Source organism: Somniosus microcephalus, chromosome 17 (assembly GCF_052327205.1).
Source record: "Somniosus microcephalus isolate GS21.2 chromosome 17, FLI_Smic_1.0, whole genome shotgun sequence".
Lineage (NCBI taxonomy): Eukaryota > Metazoa > Chordata > Chondrichthyes > Squaliformes > Somniosidae > Somniosus > Somniosus microcephalus.
In genome coordinates, this window is record NC_141003.1 from 36,784,337 (window position 1) to 36,806,088 (window position 21,752).

General features: G+C 45.9%; 2 protein-coding genes across 2 annotated transcripts in view; both read left to right on the forward strand.

Annotated features, from left to right (window-relative positions):
- The first annotated feature begins 1,591 nt into the window (after positions 1 to 1,591).
- On the forward strand, positions 1,592 to 16,989 carry LOC147105642 (mucin-6-like). The gene is made up of 8 exons (XM_086010934.1): positions 1,592 to 1,641; positions 14,161 to 14,222; positions 14,323 to 14,448; positions 15,331 to 15,451; positions 15,552 to 15,690; positions 16,634 to 16,726; positions 16,770 to 16,832; positions 16,981 to 16,989. The coding sequence occupies exons 1-8, from the start codon at positions 1,592 to 1,594 to the stop codon at positions 16,987 to 16,989; spliced, it is 663 nt and encodes a 220-aa protein (XP_085867060.1).
- The window catches only part of LOC147105643 (uncharacterized), a 67,870-nt gene continuing 62,931 nt past the window's right edge, over positions 16,814 to 21,752 (forward strand). The window contains exons 1-3 of the mRNA XM_086010183.1: positions 16,814 to 16,900; positions 16,981 to 17,118; positions 18,120 to 18,275. Coding sequence (XP_085866309.1) covers positions 17,010 to 17,118; positions 18,120 to 18,275 — 265 coding nt within the window. The 5' untranslated portion in view covers positions 16,814 to 16,900; positions 16,981 to 17,009. The remainder of the gene's footprint in view (positions 16,901 to 16,980; positions 17,119 to 18,119; positions 18,276 to 21,752) is intronic.

Below are 21,752 nucleotides of genomic sequence, written 5' to 3' on the forward strand. Positions count from 1 at the left end.
GACTTTTCAAGAAGGAACTGGAATCAACCCTGGTAATTAAATCCACCATGATATAAAAGAATCAAACCGAATTTAAATATTGTACTCGCAGATCTCCTGTGATTTTATTCACAGTGAGCGGGAGTTTAAGCTGCTTTAAAGGACAAAGAATAATGTATTGCAGAACGTATTATTCTGTGAGTAAGCTAGAAATATAATCAATCAATAAATGTAAAGTCGATTCCAGTGTGGAAAAAGAAGATAATTTAAAGCTAAAACTTGCCTTAAGAACTCAACCAAAGAAAAAGCAAGCTGACACAGTGAACCTTTTCAGAAATGGAGTCTGTACATTGAAAAACTGTGCATTGACCATCCAGGGGTCACATTGTGTAATTGCAGCCTGACAAGTTTACATAGCCAAAGCCCATAACAACAATAACAACAACTTGTATTTATATAGCGCCTTTAACATAGAAAAACGTCCCAAGGCACTTCACAGGAGTATTATAAGACAAAAATGTTGACACTGATCCAACATAAGGAGAAATTAGGGCAGGTGACCAAAAGCTTTGGTCAAAGAGGTCAAATTCCATAATGAATGTGGATATAGAATTCATAATGGGAAAACGTTTTCACAACAGTGTGATAAAGTGACAATAGAAAATCAGGTTGTATAGATAGGAAGTGTGTGCAGATACCATGGCCGGATTTTCCGGGGTCTATGACCGCGTACGCTGTCCTAAGTGCCCCGTAAGTTCCGGGTTTCCGCATGCGCGAAACCAGGTTACTTGCGATCTGTCAAGTTTCAGCTCGACAGATCATCCGCATGCGCAGGAAATGGACATTCGCTGGCAGAGAGTTGTGCTGTTTGCCCAACTACTGCCCAGCAAATGCCCACGAAACCCTTATGCCTGGTAACGGCAGGCGTAGGGGTCTTCTTTTACCAACGGGTGAAAATAAATATTGAAATAAAAATGTTTAAATCATTTAAAAAATTAGTTTAGGTTAATTTTGGCCCCTTTAAAAATGTTTAAATTTATTTTTCAAAAAACTAAATTTTTGTTTTAAATGTTGAATTAAATTGTATTTTTATTCATTTTAAACATTTTTATTTAGGTTGTGTGGAAGTGTGTTTTTTATGTCATTCCTATTATGCTTATGGGGATTCCGTAACGTAAATGGAATCGCCGTAAGCATAATAGGAATCCCACTTATTGATTGGTTTGGGCCGGCCCACGTGATCCCAGGGATACTTGTGAACCGCCTGCGCCCCCCAGGATATGTGGGCCGTAATACGTAGGCCTGAAGGCCCAGGGCTGCAAGAGTCTGAAGATACGGAGGCACCAGATGGGTGCGTACTTTTTTTGCGGATCGGAGGCATTCGCCTGCGGGAAGCCTCTGACCGCTATTTCAGGTCCCATATTTTAAATATATTATAAATAGATAGATATAGATGATTATTTAACATTTCTAAGAAATATAACATTGCTGTTAGCGTTTCACAAATTTGCAGCACCTGTCATCTCACGGCATATTTCCTCCTTGGTTTGTGCAGATTCTAATGATGCTTTATATTACATTATGGTTGCAAATCAGCTGGATGTTCTGGGTCATGTATGTGTTAATGATCAACCTACACGTTCAACATGCACAGCAGCTAATGTAAGTTATTTACAATCAGATTACTTGTAAAACAATTCCTTCACAGATATGGTAAACATGTGCCATCTTTCCTTTCTGATTCTATTTCCAGTTATGAATATGAATGTAATAGAGTTGATGATCTACAACATATTTGGCCCTCACCTTGAATGCTTTCATGTGTGTTATTGTATGGCCTAAAGTGAGGCCCAGAACAGTGGGAGCATCCAAAGAATTTAATTTAATGTTTATTTGTGGGTTACACTGTAAAGGAACTATATACTGCTCAATTGTCAGTTTCCTGAGAACACTAAGTGTTACGTGGTCCTAGAGTCACGTGTTGGCCATATAGGAGATGACAGGACATTAGTGAACTAATTGGGGTTTAATGACACTCCAGCAACATCCATGGTCATTTTATCTTATGCTCGTCCACAAATTACCAGATTTTTTAAATTAAATTTCACAACTTGCCAAGGTGAGATTTGAACTCACAACCTCTGGGTTACCAGTCAAGCACCACAGCCACTATGCTACTGTACTGGGCAGGTTTGATATTGCAACCCATGTCTTGGAAGAGCCAGCTAACTGCAGCACTTTCCTGTATTTGCATTTGTGTAACCTGTCCTCCTGTAAACTGACTGCCCTGTAGGGGCCCAACATTTCACACACAGGCAGATCAAACATGATATTTTGGCCACAGCACATGCATGAAATGGCAACATTATAACATGTGTCAACACCATGACGTTGCCTCCAAAGTGTGCTGCCGCAGCCAGAGCAACACATTTACTGGCCCCAGGAAGATCCAGCAATCTTTGTTCTCTCAGAACCAAGCTCCCCACAAATGGCTCTTCATTCTCTCAAAGAATGCTCCCAGGTCCCAAGATACCCTATCCAAGTATTCCCCAACCCCAGGTCTACCAGAAAAACCCTAATGATCCTCATTCATTCCCAAAGCCCTGCCCCAAAGCCAACACATTCATTACCTCTCAGCCCAACCCTCCACCCCATACACCAACACCAACTGCACACCCCACCCAACACTTGGCTGGGAATGTTCTCACAGCTGTTCTCCCTCCTCTGCCATAACTCTGCCAGAGGTTTAGCAGAAACCCTGCATACTGTGAAATTATGGTGGCATATCTGAGGACATTTCTGGCCTTTGTGTTTAGAGTTGCACTATGCAGCTGTCAGCCAGATGTTAATCTGAGTGCTTCCCTGCTCTTTAATGTCATTCAGCTCATTCTGTAGTGGCCAGACATCTAGGCCTAGAAATTCAGTGTAGCCACTTTTGGGGCGGTAAAGTCGGGCGGGCGCTAAAGTTAGCGCCCGCCGGAAAGTGGAGGCCACTTCGCCGATATTCAGTAGCTTTGGCCAAGGAGTTTGGGCGAGCGCTGAAACTGGCGTTGCACTCCTATCTTTAGGCGCTAAGCCGGCGGTGCAGACTGATAACGCCGAGGCCGGGCGCAGCGCAGGTGCGGTCATGTTTTGATTGACAGCAGACACCCTGACGCCGGCCAGCTCTTAAAGGGGGAAGGGTCGACTTTGTCTGCTGCCACGCCCTGGATAGTGGAGCCCTGCAGCTAGGCCTGAACACTGCTGGTGGACCCAAATAGCGCCTGAAGCCATGCAGAAGGCCCGTGAACGAGCGCAGCGCTTCTCAGAGCATGCTTTGAGGGTGCTGCTTAGGGGTTTGGAAAAGAAAAGAGAGATCTTGTGCCCGGACAGTGGCAAGAAGGCTCCCAGGAGGCAGTACAGGAGAGCCTGGAGGGAAATCGCCCAGAGGGTCTCAGCCAACAGCGATGTCCCCAGGACTGGTGACCAATGCCGCAAGAAGTACAACGACCTCACTCGGTTGGTCAGGGTGAGTACCCATTCCAGTGTCCTCCTCATCCTTGCATGTGCACCTCACATTATGGGCAAAGGGACCTCAAAGGCCTAATGGCCAGCCCTCCTCCTGCAGCTATGGCACTGGCATGATCATCAATAGCACTTTCTGCACTTTACACACTGGCCAAGCTATTCGGCCATGGGAGGCAGTGCACACAACAACAGGGCACCACACTGGCCAAGCTATTCGACCATGGGAGGCAGTGCACACAACAACAGGGCACCACACTGGCCAAGCTATTCGACCATGGGAGGCAGTGCACACAACAACAGGGCACCACACTGTACTTAGAGGCCGTCCTTTCTCCTGCAGGCCAAGCTGGCGCAGAATCTGAAGAGCCGGACTGTCACCGGGGGAGGCCGTGTCCAGTTCCAGGAGCTCAGTGACCTGGAGGAGCACGTGGCTCGACTCATGCGTGCCCGGGTGGTTGGCCCCGTAGCTATTGGAGATGCCGACCCTGTGCTGGGCCCCAATGGTAAGGACATGACCGTTTGGACCTCTCTCATTCCCCTTGCGCTTCAGATCTACATCCTTTGCCACTGTCCCACCAATGCGCATAATGCCAACACTCATGCCTCCCTCGCTGACGCCCTGTCCTCGCTCTAAAGCTACTCTTGTGCCTTCCTGCTTTCAGCTGGTGAGGAGGAGGTCCCTGAAGCTGAGAGTGCCAGTCCCTCGGAAGAGGAGGACGACGAGGACCAAGAGGAAGGCGGCACATCGGGGGAACCCTCATCCGCGCCAGGGAATGGCAATGGAGGGGACACGTCTTGCCTGGAGGAGAGCCAGGGGGAAGCGTTGCAGGGGGGTGTAGCTCCTGGGCCCAGTGGCGTCCAGGCACGCGGGAAGGGTCGGGCAGCACGGCTGCCTTCTCCCCAGAGGGGGGAAGTGTTGCAGGGGAGGGCAGTTGCTGGGCCCAGTGGCGTCCAGGCACGCGGGAAGGGTCGGGCAGCTCGGCGGCCTTCTCCCCAGAGGGAGAGTCCGGCCTCCAGTCCGGAGACGGTCCTCGCCCAGGAGGTGCGCCTCCTTGATGAAATGTCCGCGGACTCGGAGCGGCGCCACACCGAGTTCATGGGGGTTGTGGGACAGTTGCCTCAGGCCATTGAGTCCCTGGCTCATAGTGTGGCTGATTTCGGGGACTCACAGGCCAGGGGTGTCGACCAACTCGCGGCAGCACAGGACGCGAGTCGAGAGTTCCTGAGTGGTGCCGTGCAGACACTGGCTGGTCTGATGCGGGCACAGACCAGGGCAGTTAGGGCACTCACTTCTGCCACACTCGCTGTGTCACGGACGCATCGCCAGGGCACCCGCCGCCCTGCTGCAGCACAGCGGTCTGGCCTTCACCAGATTGCTGCGCTTGCTGCAGTGCCAGCCCGGCCGAGTGCCAGTGTCTCTGGCGACCAGCGAGCGCCTGGCATCAGCCAGCTTGCCCCCATTGCTGCAACCGCCACTGCCACTCCCCCAGCCAAGCTGCGATGAGCTGCTGGTGAGACTGATGCTGCCCAGCCACAGCTGCAGCAGTCAGCAGCCGGCCCCTCCAGGGCCGGAGCTCGTCTAGGCCGACCCCCAAGGGCATCTGCCATCACGCATTGTGCCCCTCAGGAGCCTTCCCCCAGCCTTGCAACACCCACAGGGCCCAGGTTGAGGCGGAGCAACAGGTCGGGCAGGGGCCGGAGAAGCCTGCACAAGGACTCGCCCTCTCGGCACACCAAGTAGAGTGTGTTGCCAACTGTTTTTTTATATGGGGGTGTTTGTGTTCTGTATGGGGGGGTTTGTCTTGGTTAGGCCGAGGATGAAGGCCAATTGGATGGACAAGTTTTGTTATTCCTCCCCAGGTTGTGGGAGTGAGATATGTTTTTGACTGTTTTTTGGGGGTCTTGTCTGTTTTTCTGTTTCATGTGGGAAGGGCCCTGAGTTTGTTAAATAAAGCTTTTTATTTATTCAGCTTGTCCAGGTGTCATGTTTCAAGTGGTTGTTGCGTTAACCGGCTGAGGGCTTGCGCAGCGGCTGCATTCAGGTGCGTTCATTGCCACAAGCCATTCCCTGACAGGGGGCCGAGAAGTGTCGTTCAATAAGCCGCCGGCGGACGGCCCTTGGACCTTGTGGCTCCCTCCTGGGCTGGTACTCCTCCTCCTCCTCCTCCTCCTCATGGTCCTCCTGCTCGTCCTCCTGAGGTGGTGGTCCAACGTGAGGTGGCAGTGCCTGAGTCCTGCGGATAGTCAGGTTGTGCAGCATGCAGCAAACGACGACGAACTGGGAGACTCTATCCGGCGAATACTGTAGAGATCCGCCGGAACGATCCAGGCAGCGGAACCGTTGCTTGAGGACGCCAATCGTTTGCTCTATGATGTTCCTTGTGGCTTGATGGCTTTCGTTGTATGCCTCCTCAGCAGGGGTCCTGGGCGCGCGGAGCGGGGTCATGAGCCATGTACACAAAGGGTAGCCCTTGTCCCCAATAAGCCATCCCCTTGGTGGAGGCTGTGCCTCGAACATGTCAGCCACAGTAGTCTGGCGCAGGATAAATGCATCGTGGCTGCTTCCTGGAAAGCGGGCATTGACAGCTAGGATGCGCTGCCTGTGGTCACACACCAGCTGTACATTGAGGGAATGGTAGCCCTTCCGGTTGCGGTAATCCTCGGCATTGTCGATAGGTGCCCGCATAGCCACATGCGTGCAGTCAATGGCGCCCTGCACCATGGGGAAGTCGGCGATCCTGGCAAATCCGACTGCACGCTGCTCCTGCCTCTCTAGGGTCATGGGGAAGGAGATGAATTGGTGTCTCCTTGCGAAAAGGTCATCGGTGACCTGCCGGATGCAGCGATGCACGGCGAACTGGGAGATGTTCGCTATGTCCCCAGCAGCGGCTTGGAAGGATCCGCTTGCATAAAAGTTCAGAGCCACCGTGACCTTCACTTCCACCGACAGAGACGTCCTGCACATCAGCTGTGGACGCAGATCTCTGTGAAGCAGCTGGCAGATCTCTGCAACCACCTCCCTTCTGAAGCGCAGCCTCTTAACACAATGCGCGGCAGTCATGGTGAGATAGGACACCTGCTGCCGGTATTCCCTGAGTGGGTAAGGCCTACGTTGCCGACGCCTGATGGCCCCTCTGCGTCTAGGCATGGCTGCCCCTCTCACACAGCGTCTGCGAGCTCTTCGCACATAATGCTGGAACTGAGGGTTGCAACCCCATGCAGCCCCCATAATATACTTGCAAACAGTGAAATCACAATGAATCAAATTTCCAAGCTCTGGCCAGAAGCCAAAAATACCTCTCCTATGTTGTCCCAAATCAGTAAGGTCTGTTCCTTGGTCTCTGTCCAGAAATCCAAAGCACTAAAGTCATTGCAGCAAAATGGCTGGCCTTTATAGTTCAGTCTAAGTGCCCTTTAATTAGCGCTCCCCGAGGCCCGCAGGGCCTCTGCTGCGTTCCACTTCACAGCTCTTAACAGCGCCACGCCCACATTGGGCGGGCGCCACTGAATTTCCGGTTTGGGGCGCACAAACAGCGTTGCACGACGAAATGACATCACAAGTTGTGCGCGCAGCTGAGCGGGCGCAAACACTTTGCGCCGGCGCTAAATGTCAACTGAAGTTGGGCGTAGGCGCAGATCGGCCTGCGCCCAGGCGCTAAGTGCCTAGCGCTCGAAATCTACCCCTCTTATGGCGCTAACGGCTGGCGAACGCAACTGAATTTCTAGGCCCTAGTCTCCTGACCAATTTCAATCAGGTAAAACAAACATCAGAACACATTAGACCATCAAAAGAAAAATGCACATAAAGATATTTAATCGCTGACAACTGAGCCCTTCACTGTTTTTTAACCTGTCGCAGGAGATCATCTATGTTTGATAATTAGTTTTCAAATCCTATGCAACAAATGTTCTCAGAGGGCACTCAGCTATTGGAGGAGTTATCAACATCCTGAATTTCAGGGTACTAGTACTGCTATTGGCTGGTCTATATGAGTATTTAAAATATAATAATGTAGTACCCTGCAATTTAGTGAAATACTTTTACATTGCTATTAAAGATACGTGAACACGTGTTGGTGAAATCAGTAGAACCTCCATTCAACGTTACATTGACTGCTATTGGCTGGTCTCTATGAGTTTGGCATAAGAATAAAACAAAAAAGGTGACTCAACCGTGGCTAACAAGGGAAATTAGGGATAGCATAAGATCCAAGGAGAGGACGTATAAATTGGCCAGAAAAAGCAGTAAGCCTGAGGATTGGGAGCAGTTTAGGATTCAACAAAGGAGGACAAAGGGATTAATTAAGGAGGGGAAAATAGAGTATGAGAGTAAGCTTTCAGGGAACATAAAAACTGACTGTAAAAGCTTTTATAGATATGTGAAGAAAAAAAGATTGGTGAAGTCAAGCGTAGGTCCCTTGCAGTCAGAATCAGGGGAATTTATAATGGGGAACAAAGAAATGGCAGACCAATTAAATACATATTTTGGTTCTGTCTTCACAAAGGAGGACACAAATAACCTCCCAGAGATGTCGGGGAACATAGCATCTGATGAAAGGGAGGAACTGAAAGAAATCAGTATTTGTAGGGAAATGGTGTTAGGGAAATTGACGGGATTGAAGGCCGATAAATCCCCAGGGCCTGATAATCTACATCCTAGGGTACTTAAGAAAGTGGCCCTAGAAATAGTAGATGCATTGCTGATCATCTTCCAACATTCGATGGAATCTGGAACAGTACCCATGGATTGGAGGGTAGCTAATGTTACCCCACTATTCAAAAAAGGTGGTAGAGAGAAAACGGGGAATTACAGACCGGTAAGCCTGACATCGGTATTTTATTGCCACTAAGTGTTGGAGCCGCAGAATGAAGGACGTGACACCGATTTCTCATTCTCTCTTGTGTTTTTCTGCTTTCAGAGCTGCAACTTCCCCATATCGATGTATTTTTCCATGTGTTTTGAGAACCCTACCTTTTATAGTAAGTACTTAAAATTATGCCAAAAGGATGTCTGTGCTTGTGGAAACAGGGAAGAGTGCGCGTGTGCCACATTTGAAGAACTATCACGGCAATGTACAAATCTACCTGTGATAAGGTAATTATTTCATTGGTGGTGTGAATAAACAATTAAAATAACAATTGTTGAAAGGCAGTCAACAAGGAAAACAATATTCTGTTAGTAAGACAGCCAGGCAAATAAGTGCCAGTGGTACCCGTGGTAACAGGTTATAACAGGCGTCGCTGTACGTCTGGAAGAGTGTTGTTACAGTTGCCTCTATTGTTATGATTTTTGACAGCAGTGTTACGAGAAAGCGAATCTTTTTTTCCCCCCCTTCTTTTCTGAAGGTGGTGACTCATGCATTTATACAGCTCCCCTCACATCCTCAGGGTCTCCCTGGTGCGTCACAGACAATTCATTATTTTTGGTCAGTCTCAGTCGCTCGGCAAACACAGCAGCCAATTCGCGCACAGCCAGGTTCCGCAAACAGCAGTCAGATGTTTGACAGTTACTGTGTTTTGGTTGAGGGATGAGTGTTGGCCAGGACACGGAGACCTGACTCCCTGCCGCAATTACCCACTGAACCCAGAAATAGGCTTTTTCAATGTAAACTTGAGGGAGTCATTTTTAGAAGAAGAAAATTAGTTCAACAATAATATAAACACTACCTCTCTAATTGGTTTCTTTAACAAAAATCATCGGAAACTGCAAATTAATGTCAGTAATGTGAGCATATAAATAATGCACTCTTATTGTATCCCTCTATATTTTGATGAAGATGTTAACCTGAAATGTATTAAAATAGTGTAGAGAGGCATTTGATTCGAGTGTGTTAAAAGTACTTTTTTGATTCGAGTGTGTTAGAAGTACTTTTTTGATTTAGTAATGGGATGTGGGCATCACTGGCAAGGCCAGCATTTACTGCCCATTCCTAATTACCCTTGAGAAGGTGGTGGTGAGCTGCCTTCTTGAACCATTGCAGTCCGTGTGGTGAAAGTACTGTTAGGGAGGGTGTTCCACGATTTTGATCCCCTGCGATGAAGGAACGGCGATAGATTTCCAAGTCAGGATCGTGTGTGATTAGGAGGGGGCCTTGCAGGTGGTGGTGTTCCCATGCACCTGCTGCCCTTGTCCTTCTAGGTGGTAGAGGTCGCCGGTTTGGGAGGTGCTGTCGAAGAAACCTTGGTGAGTTGCTGCAGTGCATCTTGTAGATGGTACACACTGCAGCCACGGTACGCCGGTGGTGGAGGGAGTGAATGTTTAAGGCAGTGGTTGGGGTGCCAATCAAGCGGGCTGCTTTGTCCTGGATGGTGTCAAGCTTCTTGCGTGTTATTGGAGCTGCACTCATCCAGGCAAGTGGCGAGTATTCCATCACACTCCTAATTTGTGCCTTGTAGATGGTGGAAAGGCTTTGGGAAGTCAGGAGATGAGTAACTCACCACAGAATACTCAGCCTCTGACCTGCTCTTGTAGCCACAGTATTTATGTGGCTGGTCCAGTTAAGTTTCTGGTCAATGGTGAACCCCAGGATATTGATGGTGGGGGATTAGGTGATGGTAATGCCGTTGAATGTCAAGGGGTGGTGGTTAAACTCTCTCTTGTTGGAGATGGCCATTGCCTGGCACTTGTGTGACGCGAATGTTACTTGCCACTTATCAGCCCAAATTTGAATGTCGTCCAGGTCTTGCTGCATCCGGGCACAAACTGCTTCATTATCTGAGGAGTTGCGAATTAAGCTGAACACTGTGCCACCATCAGGGAACAGCCCCTTTTCTGACCTTATGACGGAGTGAAGGTCATTGATGAAGCAACTGAAGATGGTTGGGCCTAGGACACTGCCCTAAGGAACTCCTGTTGCAATGTCCTGGGGCCGAGATGATTGGCCTCCAACAGCCACAACCACCTTCCTTTGTGCTAGGTATGACTCCAGCCAGCAGAGAGTTTACCCCCTGATTCCCATTGACTTCAGTAGGGATCCTTGATGCCACACTCGGTCAAATGTTGCCTTGATGTCAAGGGTAGTCACTCTTACCTCGCCTCTGGAGTTCAGATCTTTTGTCCATGTTTGGACCAAGGCTGCAATGAGGTCGGGAGCCGAGTGGTCCTGGGGGAACCGAAACTGAGCATCGGTAAGCAGGTTATTGGTGAGTAAGTGCTCGATAGCACTGTTGATGACACCTTCCATCACTTTAATGATGATTGAGAATAGACTGATGGGGCAGTAATTGGCCGGGTTGGATTTGTCCTGCTTTTTGTGGACAGGACATACCTGGGCAGTTTTCCACTTTGTCGGGTAGATGCCAGTGTTGTAGCTGTACTGGAACAGCTTTGCTAGAGGCGCAGTTAGTTCTGGAGCCCAAGTCTTCAGCACGATAGCCGGGTGTTGTCGCGTCCCACAGCCTTTGTTGTATCCAGTGCGCTCAGCCGTTTCTTGATATCATGTGGAGTGAATCGAATTGGCTGAAGACTGGCTTCTGTGATGGTGGGGACCTCAGGAGGAGGCCGATAGGGCCGAAATGTTCTTGTGATAACATCGGCGACAGTAATTTCTAGGCTATTAGAATCATAGGGGAAAAAATTGGACTTCGACAGAAACCTGCCGATGTCACCGCGGCATCGGGTTTACGGCCGCTGAAAATGGACGCAGCACTACTGGGCAAAAATTCAGAATTGTAGCGCAGTGCTAACTTACTGTGTAATGCCCTCCTGGTGGCGATAGTGGAGGCCTGCGACCTGAAGTTCCCGTCCAGGAGCGGCGTTGCAGCTTCTTACAGCCTCTGGGAGTGAGGCTGTGGAGTTCGCAATGAATTGTGGGCAATTTAAAGGGCTATGAATTAAAGGGGCACTGCGTTCCCAACAAATTAAAATTAAAATCAAGTGGCAAAATGCATTTTTCAGCCATTACTGCCTCCAAAAATAACATTAAAAATAAGTCCCAAATGACAGTTTTCAGCTCTTAAAGCTGAATTGCCTTCTGCACCTAAAAAAGATGGTAAAAATGCTTCAGCACTAAAACAAATGACTCAGCAAACCAGGGAAGGGGCACCCAGGGTCTCGCACACTGCACCCCAGCTTTGTTCAGGGGGTCAACACTGCAAGAGAGATCCTCTACCCACAGGGGCCAGGAAGCCCTCCAGAAAGAACAATGTGGGACCATATCACCGAGGCAGTCACTGCCAGCAGTGTCGGCCCCACCACCTGGCTCCAGTGCCCAAACCACTGGTCAAGGTCAGTGAATGCACCTTCAAAAGCTGTCTTCTACCAACTGCACCACTAGCCTCACATACTGTTTAATGCACCTTCACCCCCACAATCACTCTCCTACCAACAACCTGTACCAATCACGAGGAACATCTCCCATTCCTAGCCTCACTTCACCCCCTTGGAGAAGACGGTGTCGGCCATTCTTGGCAGGGGCATGGCTGAGCCCTTGACCAGTGGCGGGGCTGAAAGTATACAAGATGCCAGTATCCTCATATGTTATCCTCCTTCTCACATGCACCTCTTACTTTCCCGCCCTCCCCTCACCACAACTCCACCCTTGTGCCTCCCTCATTTCACACCCAAGAAATCCAGCCTGCCCAGCCAATGGTTGGCCAAGAAGAGGGGAAGGAGAGTGAAGAAGAAGATTGATTTGACACTCCCAGCCACCAGCTCCTCAAAGTCAACCAGCAAGGCCATTTGCAGTGTCCCCCACTGAAAGTCAGCAGCCTTCCACCAGCCATGCTGCAGCTGCTGCAGTAGCACTGTGCGGCATCACTAGGACAGGCAAAGGCACACACAAGACAGTCACTCAGGGAATGCGTAAGGGTGATGAGTTGATTTCCTGATGTCATATTGGATGAATAGATGTATAAAGTTGGATTGGAAAGTTTGCTTTGTGGTGGCTTTTATTTCAGCATTGTGGCCAAGAGGACGCTGTGATGGTCAGTAACAGAGGGAAGGTAAGGTGTGGGGCTAATGTTGAAAGGGGAATTGGGGTTGTGGTCACTGGTACCGCAGACGGGTCATTCCATCCCGGATATCTCGGCCAGAAAGGGGATGTGTGGGATGCAGCCTTCCTTCTGCCTCCTCCTCTTCAGCTTCCTCCTCCTTGGCTTCTTCCTCTTCTGCTTCTTCCTCTTCTGTGTCTTCCCCTTCCCTCTGCGTGTGGATGCGGTAAATTTGAAATGACAGCATAAAATACTGGAAATACTCAGCTGGTCAGGCAGCATCTCAACCTGAGAAATTAATTGTGTTTCTCTCTCCACGGATGTTGCCTGACCTGCTGAGTATTTCCAGCATTTTCTGTCTTCTCAGAGGCCTTCCTTTACCACTCAAGGCCTTGCAGGCGTCCAGCAGCACTCTCTACACACTTAAAAAACTTTTAACATCTACTGCAGCAAGCCACTGCTTCAATAAAAACAAAAAAATACCCAGTCCAAAAGTTTAAATGCAAACTTACCTGTAAGATGTGTGTGTCCCTTTAAGAGGTGCTGACATCGCCTCTGTCGATCTGCTTGCATGATAGGTATCCCTGGCAGGCTTAGGACCCAGCGCTAGTGTCGAAGTTCACAGTGGTAACGTTAAGTTGGCGTTGCATGCCGACTGATGACACCAATCCTCATTTTTATTTGCAGGGCGCTACCTAAGAATGCCAGCGCTACAGGGACTTCCAAAATGGAGGACGCCACGGGACCCGCCACCAGCTTGCGGAAGAGTGGCGATCACCGCTTTCTTCCCTTAACGCTGCGCTAATGGGTGGCGCTAAGGTCGGGAATTTCACCCCCACAGAATCTCTCAGCGCTGCAGTATGCCATTCGGCCCATCGTGCCAGTGCCAGCTCTTTGAAAGGGATATCCAATTCTCCCACTCTTTCCCCATTGCCCTGCAAATGTTTCCTTTCAGGTATATATCCAAGTTACTATTGAATCTGCTTCCAGCACCCTTTCAGGCAATGCATTCCAGATCATAACAACTCACTGCGTAAAAAAAATTTCTCCTCATCTCCCCCCTGGTTCTTTTACCAATTACCTTAAATCTGTGCCCTCTGATTACCGACCCGCCTGCCAGTGGGAACAATTTTTCTTTATTTACTCCGTCAAAACCTCTCAAATTTGAACACCTCTATTAAATTTCCCTTTAACCTTCTCTGCTCCAAGGAGAACAATCCCAGCGTCTCTCGTCTCTCCACCTGTTTTTGCAATTCATAGACATGTGTTGATGGGTACCACTAGCTGCTGATCTCTTAAATTGTGCAGTGATTTCCTTCACTTACTATAAGCTCCAGTTAGTTACAGCCCTGAGTTCTGATAATCTAGATAAACAGCTAAAGGCTTCCCTGAATTGGAATTGTCAGAGGAATATGAACAAGAGCCTTTTGAATAACATAGTGTGGAAAAATGTCTGTCCCACTGTGCAGAATACCTAGCGTGGTGTTCCTAGGGTATGCAGACAAGCAGAGGCACACAGAAATCTTAAAGCTGGATGTGGTATGGATCAGCTCTAGTAGCTGTGCAATAAGGTCATTATTTAAAAAAAATATCAGTGCAGATTCTATTTTCCTTTTTCACAACCCTTGAATCAACCCCATAGTATTATCGTGTACAAATGATAGAAATGTAATGAATTCTTAAAGATAAATACTTCACTCTTTCTCTGCAACTCATTTTATTGAAAATCTTTATTCTCTGCAGTGATGACGAGGAGGAAGTCTTTGGAATACATTGGAACGAATGGAGATCAAAAGTTAGTTGTGGTAAGAAATAACAAGAACAAATTTAATCAAATTACTGAAACCTGTAGTTCCGTTCTTGAATAAATCTGAGATTTACACAGCTGTGTAACCTATATTTCAGTAAGTCCTGATTGCCCTGAAAATCAGTTCTACAAGGAATGTGGTGCTATGTGTGTTCCAGCCTGCTCTGATCCAGAAACACAACAACAATGTGATCAGTGCGTGAATGCCTGCGAATGTCCAGAAGGTAATTATATGGGAGACACAGACATTCAGTCATTCGTTTGGTGGTACTCTTATGTATGAGTCAGGTGCGGTGCTGAGGGAGTGCTTTGATTTAAACTCTGGCCCATTTGTCTGTTCTGGTGGGTGTTAAGGTTTGGTAGAAGAGCAACCTCACTCAAAACAGATTAAGCTGTTGCTATTACTGTTTTTGTGCAAAATATAGACCATATTTGACTAAATAACAACAACGTACTTCAAAGTACAGCCCCCACCACTTATAGTGAGCGCGCTGGTGTCAACACGATTTGCCCATTATACATGGTGGACACTGTAACCAAGGAAGCCCATGGAAATTGATAGGAAACAGCTCAGGACAAGAGGATATAATCTGTATTTTCAAACTAAACCATTTCAGTGAATCCAGTGTCGGGGTCAGGGTCCTGAATCCAGGTTTTTACTTTGCACAATATTATTTAACTTTAGCACAAGAATGTTATGTTCATAAATAAATAGACGTTTTTATTATGAACAGCTAGCTTGTGCTAGTCATTTATTCAGCCATGTTGACTTGTATACAGTAGCCATGTTGACTCTCTCAACCAGTGCCTTGTGTTAAACAAGACAACCCATATAGATGTAGCCCACTACTAAAACATACAGCTACACCTAGTGTACCATTCTAGAATGACATGTTACTGCATATCATTACAAAGAACACTATTGAAAACCAACTTTTCGGAAACTATATATTTGTGCCATAGATGTATTTATACTACAATACTCTTTTAAAGAGATCTGTTTGTAGGTTTGATGAATTGTAAACTCATTCAAATTTGCCCTTTGTTGTAATGACGCCAGGACAACAGAGGAGATGCATTTTGTTATTTATGTTATTGTGCTTCAGGTACTGTCCTTGATGACATAAGAGGCACGGACAAGTGTATCACCAAAACAGCATGTCCTTGTGAATACGGTGGAAAGATTTATGAACCTGCACAAATAAGAAACACTTCCTGTCATTCATGGTAATGATATCAATTCAGATCACGCACCTTTCAACAACTCAGCTGTCAAACCTTATTGAGTTATTCAGTTGCCTGTCTAATGATTGCATTTTCTTGCTAGTGTGTGTCGGAGTGGAATGTGGGAATGCTCGGATATCAGCTGCCCTGGAAGATGCAAAATTGAAGAAGGAACCCATTTTACAACATTCGATAATAAATATTACACATTGAAAGGAGATTGCTCTTACTACGCTGTTGTTGTAAGTGAGGTTTCATTACATTTACTACTGGAGAGAGACTGAAAATAAATTGAGACTATGAAGTGGCCAAAATTGGGTTTATTTGTAAATATGGTATTTTGCCCAATTTGGATCATTTTGGGTAGAGCTTGGCATATCCTTTAAACAACAAAAAAGGGATAAATTTGGCACTTTTGCACTTCCGGTGCATACTGGGAGCACATATCACAAAGTTGCACACCTCCAGCCCATTCAGTTTAACTGTTAGAAAATCACAAACTAGGGTTACACAATTTTGTGATTGATCTGCAAAATTCCCAGCATGTGCCAGGGACTAAGCAGCAGAAAATGTACCCTTTAGTGTATACGTGTTTTCATACATAAATAATCTGGAGAAAACCTCATTGGGAGAAAACAATTAATTAAGGGAATGCAAAACTAGGTCATAAATATAAGATAGTCACTAATAAATCCAGTAAGGAATTCAGGAGTAACTTCTTTACCCAGAGAGTGGTGAGAATGTGGAACGTGCTGCCACATGGAGTAGTTGGGGCAAATCGCATAGATGCCTTTAAGGAGAAGCTAGATAAGTACATGAGGGAGAAAGGAATAGAAGGATATGGTGACAGGGTTAGATGAAGTAGGGCGGAGGAGGCTCGAATGGACCAGCACTGACCAGTTGGGCCGAATGGCCTGTTTCTATGCTGTAATTTCTATTTAATTAATATTTTGACTAAATCTATAAAGTGCAATTGTTCCTATGCTAATGATTGTTGTTCTATACCACATTTTATAACTCTGGAGATAAGACCGAGTGAAAGTTGTTAAGGCATAGGTTTATATCAATTTGACTGAGCTACTGAAATTCCGGTTAGTTCTGATTTGAATTTCAGTGAGGTGCTAACTCCCACATGCCTATTTGACAGAGTTCAGACTCTTGTATTTTGTAACGTTTTATCCACAGACAAAAGAATGGACGGTAAAGATTGAGCTGCGGCCATGTCAAATCGCATTTAAACAGACATGTTTACAGCGTGTGGTGTTCACCAACAATCAGGTGAGAATTTGTAACACTCTTTATTCATACCCTTTTCTTTCAGTGGTATGTTTCAGCCAGCAACGATGCAAAGAAATATTCTTTATTCATCTCTTGTTTAGACCTGGTACCAATTCACTAACGATGGTAATGTTTATTCGGAAGGGGATAAAGTTGGACTTCCCCTACTAAGAGGTAAAAGAAATAATCTCATTCTACTTAGTAAATAAATAAATAACAATGAAGTTAACCTGAATTTTTTTTTCTTTTTGCAGGTGATATAATAATATTCCGACAGTCTTCAATGTTCCTTCAAGTAGCAGCGGAATCTGGACTGAAAATGCAAGTACAGATATCTCCCATCATGCAGCTTTACATCTCCCTGCCTGAAGATGCCCAGGGAAGCACAAAAGGTGGTGTATTTAATGCCTTCAAGATGTACTTAATTAACTGCTTTACTAATGCATTAAACTAGTGGCTGTAAAACTACTAGAAAGAGCACTGGGCTACGCTCCAGATTTATGCCATTCACATTTCACTTTCATTTGTGGATTTACGCAGCACGAACATTTACAGTGGAAGTGGTTATCACATCATTCTCGCTCTCTTAATACCCTCAGGCATCTGTCAGTTCTTTTATAATTCAAATTTGGATTGGCTTGTACAATGCGTAAAGCACACCAATCTATCATTCATAAGGTGCACCGCAATAAATGTCAAGTTTTATTGGTTTTTAGTGTGGCTTTATGGGTGATCATTTATTGTGCTGTATTTTATGAATGGTAAATTGGTGTGTTTCAATCCATTGTATATTACAAATTTGAATTGTAAACAAACCGACAGAAGCCTGAAGGTATTAAAAAGAAAAAAGGCTTGGATTTTATATAGCGCATTTCATGACCGCAAGACATCCCAAAGCCCTTTACTTTTTTTAAGCATAGTCACTGTTGTAATGTAGGAAACATGGCAGTCAATTTGAACAAACAGCAATGAGAAGATGATCATTTTTTTTTGTTAAATGGTTGAGGGATAAATATTGGTCAGGACACTGAGAAGAACTGCCCTGGTTGTCTTTGAAATAATGTCATGGGATCTTTTACATCCATCTGAGAGGGCAAACAGAGCCTTGATTTAACATCTCATCTGAAACACAGCACCTCTGACAGTGCAGCACTCCCTCAGTACTGCCCTGAAGCATCAGCCTAGATTATAGGTTTAAATTTCTGGGATGGGACTTGAACCCACAACCCCCCTGATTTAGAGGCTAGAGTGCTACCAACTAAGCCACGGCTGACACCTTCAGTGCAAATAGAGAGTGGTATGAATTAATGACGAGGTCACATTAGCATGGAACAGGATTAAAAAAAGGCAGATTGGTGCTTTCTTGTGATGATGTATATTTTCTGTTTCACAGGATTATGCGGCACCTTCAATGACAATGCAAATGACGACTTCCTATCTGCATATAACATGGTGGAAGATGCACCTCTTACTTTTGCTAATTCCTGGGCAGCTGAAAACAATTGCCCTGAAACAACCATACCTGTTCCATGTGTTAGTTCAGAAAATGGTAATACAACAAAGTACATCCCCTCTCAACTATAACAGAAATGGTTTTACTCTGTCGTGTTGTTGAAAAGAAATCTCGAGTGGACTTAGCCAATTTCTCTTCCTCCTTGAAGTAAACCATTCTACTGTCACAAACTGTTCCACCTTGAGGTCTGACTAAGTAGTGACAAGCCTACCCAATGGCCTTCCTTAAATGGATAAGTCAGTCTTTACTATTCATTTCATAAAATTCTCTCACAAACTATCCTGTTTGCATACATCGTCATTTACACGTTTTTCAGTCAAAATGTTTTCTGTCAGATCAAGTTGACTCAAAAGACGATCAGCATTGGGAATATGCCTGGTGCTCTGTATTTTGGCGCATTATTCTGGGAAAATAATGTAACATAGAAATTGACTGGTCAAACAGAGTGTTTTTTAAAGGTGACGTTATTATTCGTGACTTATTCCACATAAGGAATTTCAAGACATCATTGGCTAAAGTTGTATTACATCATTTTGTCACAAAATATGCAAATACTCTTGCCAGATTTATTTCCAATATCTGCAAATTAGTCAAATAAAATTTGCAAATTAAGTGTCAACCAATCCAACATAACAAAATTTATTTTGCAAAACAATCATATAAATAGGTCGATTGAAAATGACTTTAAAATAACTTGCTTGTAGTTTATTTCTTTACATCCCACAGGATATATTTTCCTCTGTTTACGTGTTTCCATGGATATACCAGAGTTTGGGTGTGGGCAACCTACTATGAACACCACTCTGGGTCAATTGCTTGGAAGCCCACAAGAACCACCGCATGCCGATTCTCCCTCCATGGGGAAAAGAACTTGGCCTCCACCCAAAACCTCCTCATTATAATTTCAGCAAAGTGAGGGATTCTGTTTGATCTCATCATTCTGCAACACTGCATATTGGTGTTCAAACAGGCTGCTCTGGCTTCTCTTTAGTAACTGTATTCAAATTGAATATCTTGATGCCAAAATTGGAGAAAAAGCCATGAGGAAAAAAAAAGGGGCTGTAATTATAGCGTGACAAGTTTACACAGGTAGTTTCCATTATTAGTGTGAACATAGGAATTTATAATATAAATAAGGACCGAATGTAAGACTTTAAAATGGGGACTGAATTCAGTCTATGTGCCCTGATCTAACTATCCGCCGCCCTCGAACCTGATGTCACCTGAAGAATGCACTTGGTCTTGACTCCCCGTGTGCCAGGCCACAGGAAATTGACCAATATATACACTGGTAGCTCTCCCGTGGTGTTGCTCCTGGCGAGTCAGACAATATGTTATATAATAACTGAGTGCTGTGGTCACCTATTGGATAACGTATTATCAGGGCCACTGATTCAGTGATGAAATTTGTGAAATGGAATTAAAGTGAATGGTATTTTGTGACTTATAGCAATATTTTGCATATGAAAATGAGGAAGTTTGATTATATTTCCATGAAAATCCTAAACAATGGCCTCAATATTATGAAGCAAAATATTTATAAGTGCTCGAAATTCCGGTTTCGACCAAGGATGAAATGCAGTAGGTCTCTGGATTGGGGAAAACTGAGCAGAGCCTGGTTCTGCCAGGATTTCACCCAATTTCTTAAGTCCTGCCATCCTCTGGTCTGGGGAAGGTGGTGGGTGGGGGGTGGGTGGAGTTACATAGCACATTCTCCACTTGTGTCGAGGGGAATTTTTGTAGGAATTCCTAGGCTACCCTGGGAATTCACTGCATGCTGCCCTCAGGGAAAATCTTACCAGCTGACACCCCAACACTTTACCATGGAAAAGTAATTGATCCCAGGGTGGACCGATTCATTTCTGCAAGAGTCCCACACGCTCCATTGGAAGCACAAGACAGAAGAATTGACATTTTGTTGGCCCCCATCCAGGGCCTTCTCGCCACTATCAAAGCAGCATGGCATCACTCCGAAATCCATGCCTGCTTGGTGATGTGGCCTCACTGGGGCAGGTGTCACTGACATATGACCCGTCCCCTGGCATATGTAGGTGAGTCCATCTCTGAAACTTGGACATGGTCTGAGCTTTGCCATTCAGTTGGATTTAGACTCCAGCCCACCACTCTTCTGCTGCTGGAGAGACCCTACTGAAATTTTGGGCCCTCAATGTTTGTCTCTTACATTGTTTAAAAATGAAGATACATAAAAATGGTATGAAGATGTTGACTGTCTTAGGTAGGTAGAAGTGGTAAGTAATAATGGGGCTTTTGAGATTTTGCAGTAGTGAGGGGTTTTTGTGTCTACCTATTCATGGAGCAGGTGTTGCTGAGTGTGGTAGAATTGGTGTTCAGTTTAGTAGACCTGGGAGGGATGCTGTTGGATTTGGTAAAACTGAGAGGTAGTGTTGGAGCCAGGAAGTACTGTGGAGTGGAGGGGAGTAATGGCTGTTCAGGGCAAAAGAAGCAATATGTGGTAGGAGAGCGTAGGAATGAGGGAAATAAGGGTGATTAGTGCAGGAGATAGTTGGAGTGAGTGAAAGGTATGGCAATACAATTGGGTATGCAGGATGAAAGCTGGAAAAAAGAGATAGGAGAGAGAGGGGATGGGAGAATGAATTGGTGTGTAGCCAAGAGGTGATAGTAGGAAGTGGGAAGTGGGAAGGAAAAGGAAGCATTGGCATTCAGAATGGAGTAGCAAATTGCAGTAAAATAGTGTGGGAATAGGCGATTCTGGTGCTGGAGCAGGAGGTAGTGAGCTTTGGGAGAGAACGTGGTTGTGGGAGTGGTGTGACGTATTGGTAGGAAGTTAGTGTTGGGATGTGGAAAACAGAGTGGGTGTATGGGAGCTGAGATTTTGGAAGTGGGCGTAGTAGGGACAGGGTTGTGCACGGTTTGTAAATGCCTCAATCCTTCTTTCTCTAGCTTGTGGTTTCTCCCTGATTTTTCTTTGTCTATTTAAACCGATGTCTGTTCCCCGTGTGAGTGTGAGTGTGTGTGTGTGAGTGAGTAGTCCCTTTCTTCCTGTGTTTCCCAAACTCTCTGGGACTCTGTCCTCCCAAACTCTCTGCACTATCGCCCAGTGCTTCTCTCTCCACTATATCGGTTTCTTTCTGCATCTGTCCTATCGCTCCCTAATCCCAATAATCGTAGCAAACATTTCTTCACCATGTTTCTGTTGAGGGAAAAAGCTCTACAGCATCATAAATGTTGCTGGAGCCGGGAGACAGAACTGAAGACATCCTGCAGGGAGGGTGAAACTACAGTATGACAAGTTTACCTGAGTGAATCCTGTTAGAAATATGAATGTAAGAATTTATAATGGGGAAAAAGTTGACGCAAAAAGTATGACCAAAAAATGATGAGGAAGTCAAGTGGTGCAGACAGGAAGTGCATGTAGACTAAAGGGGGGGAAAAAATCGGTATCGACCATTTTGGGGCGCTAACATTGCCTGGGTGCTAACTTTAGCGCCCAGAGCTAATGACCACAGAATTGAGTTTCAGCGCCCCAAGAGG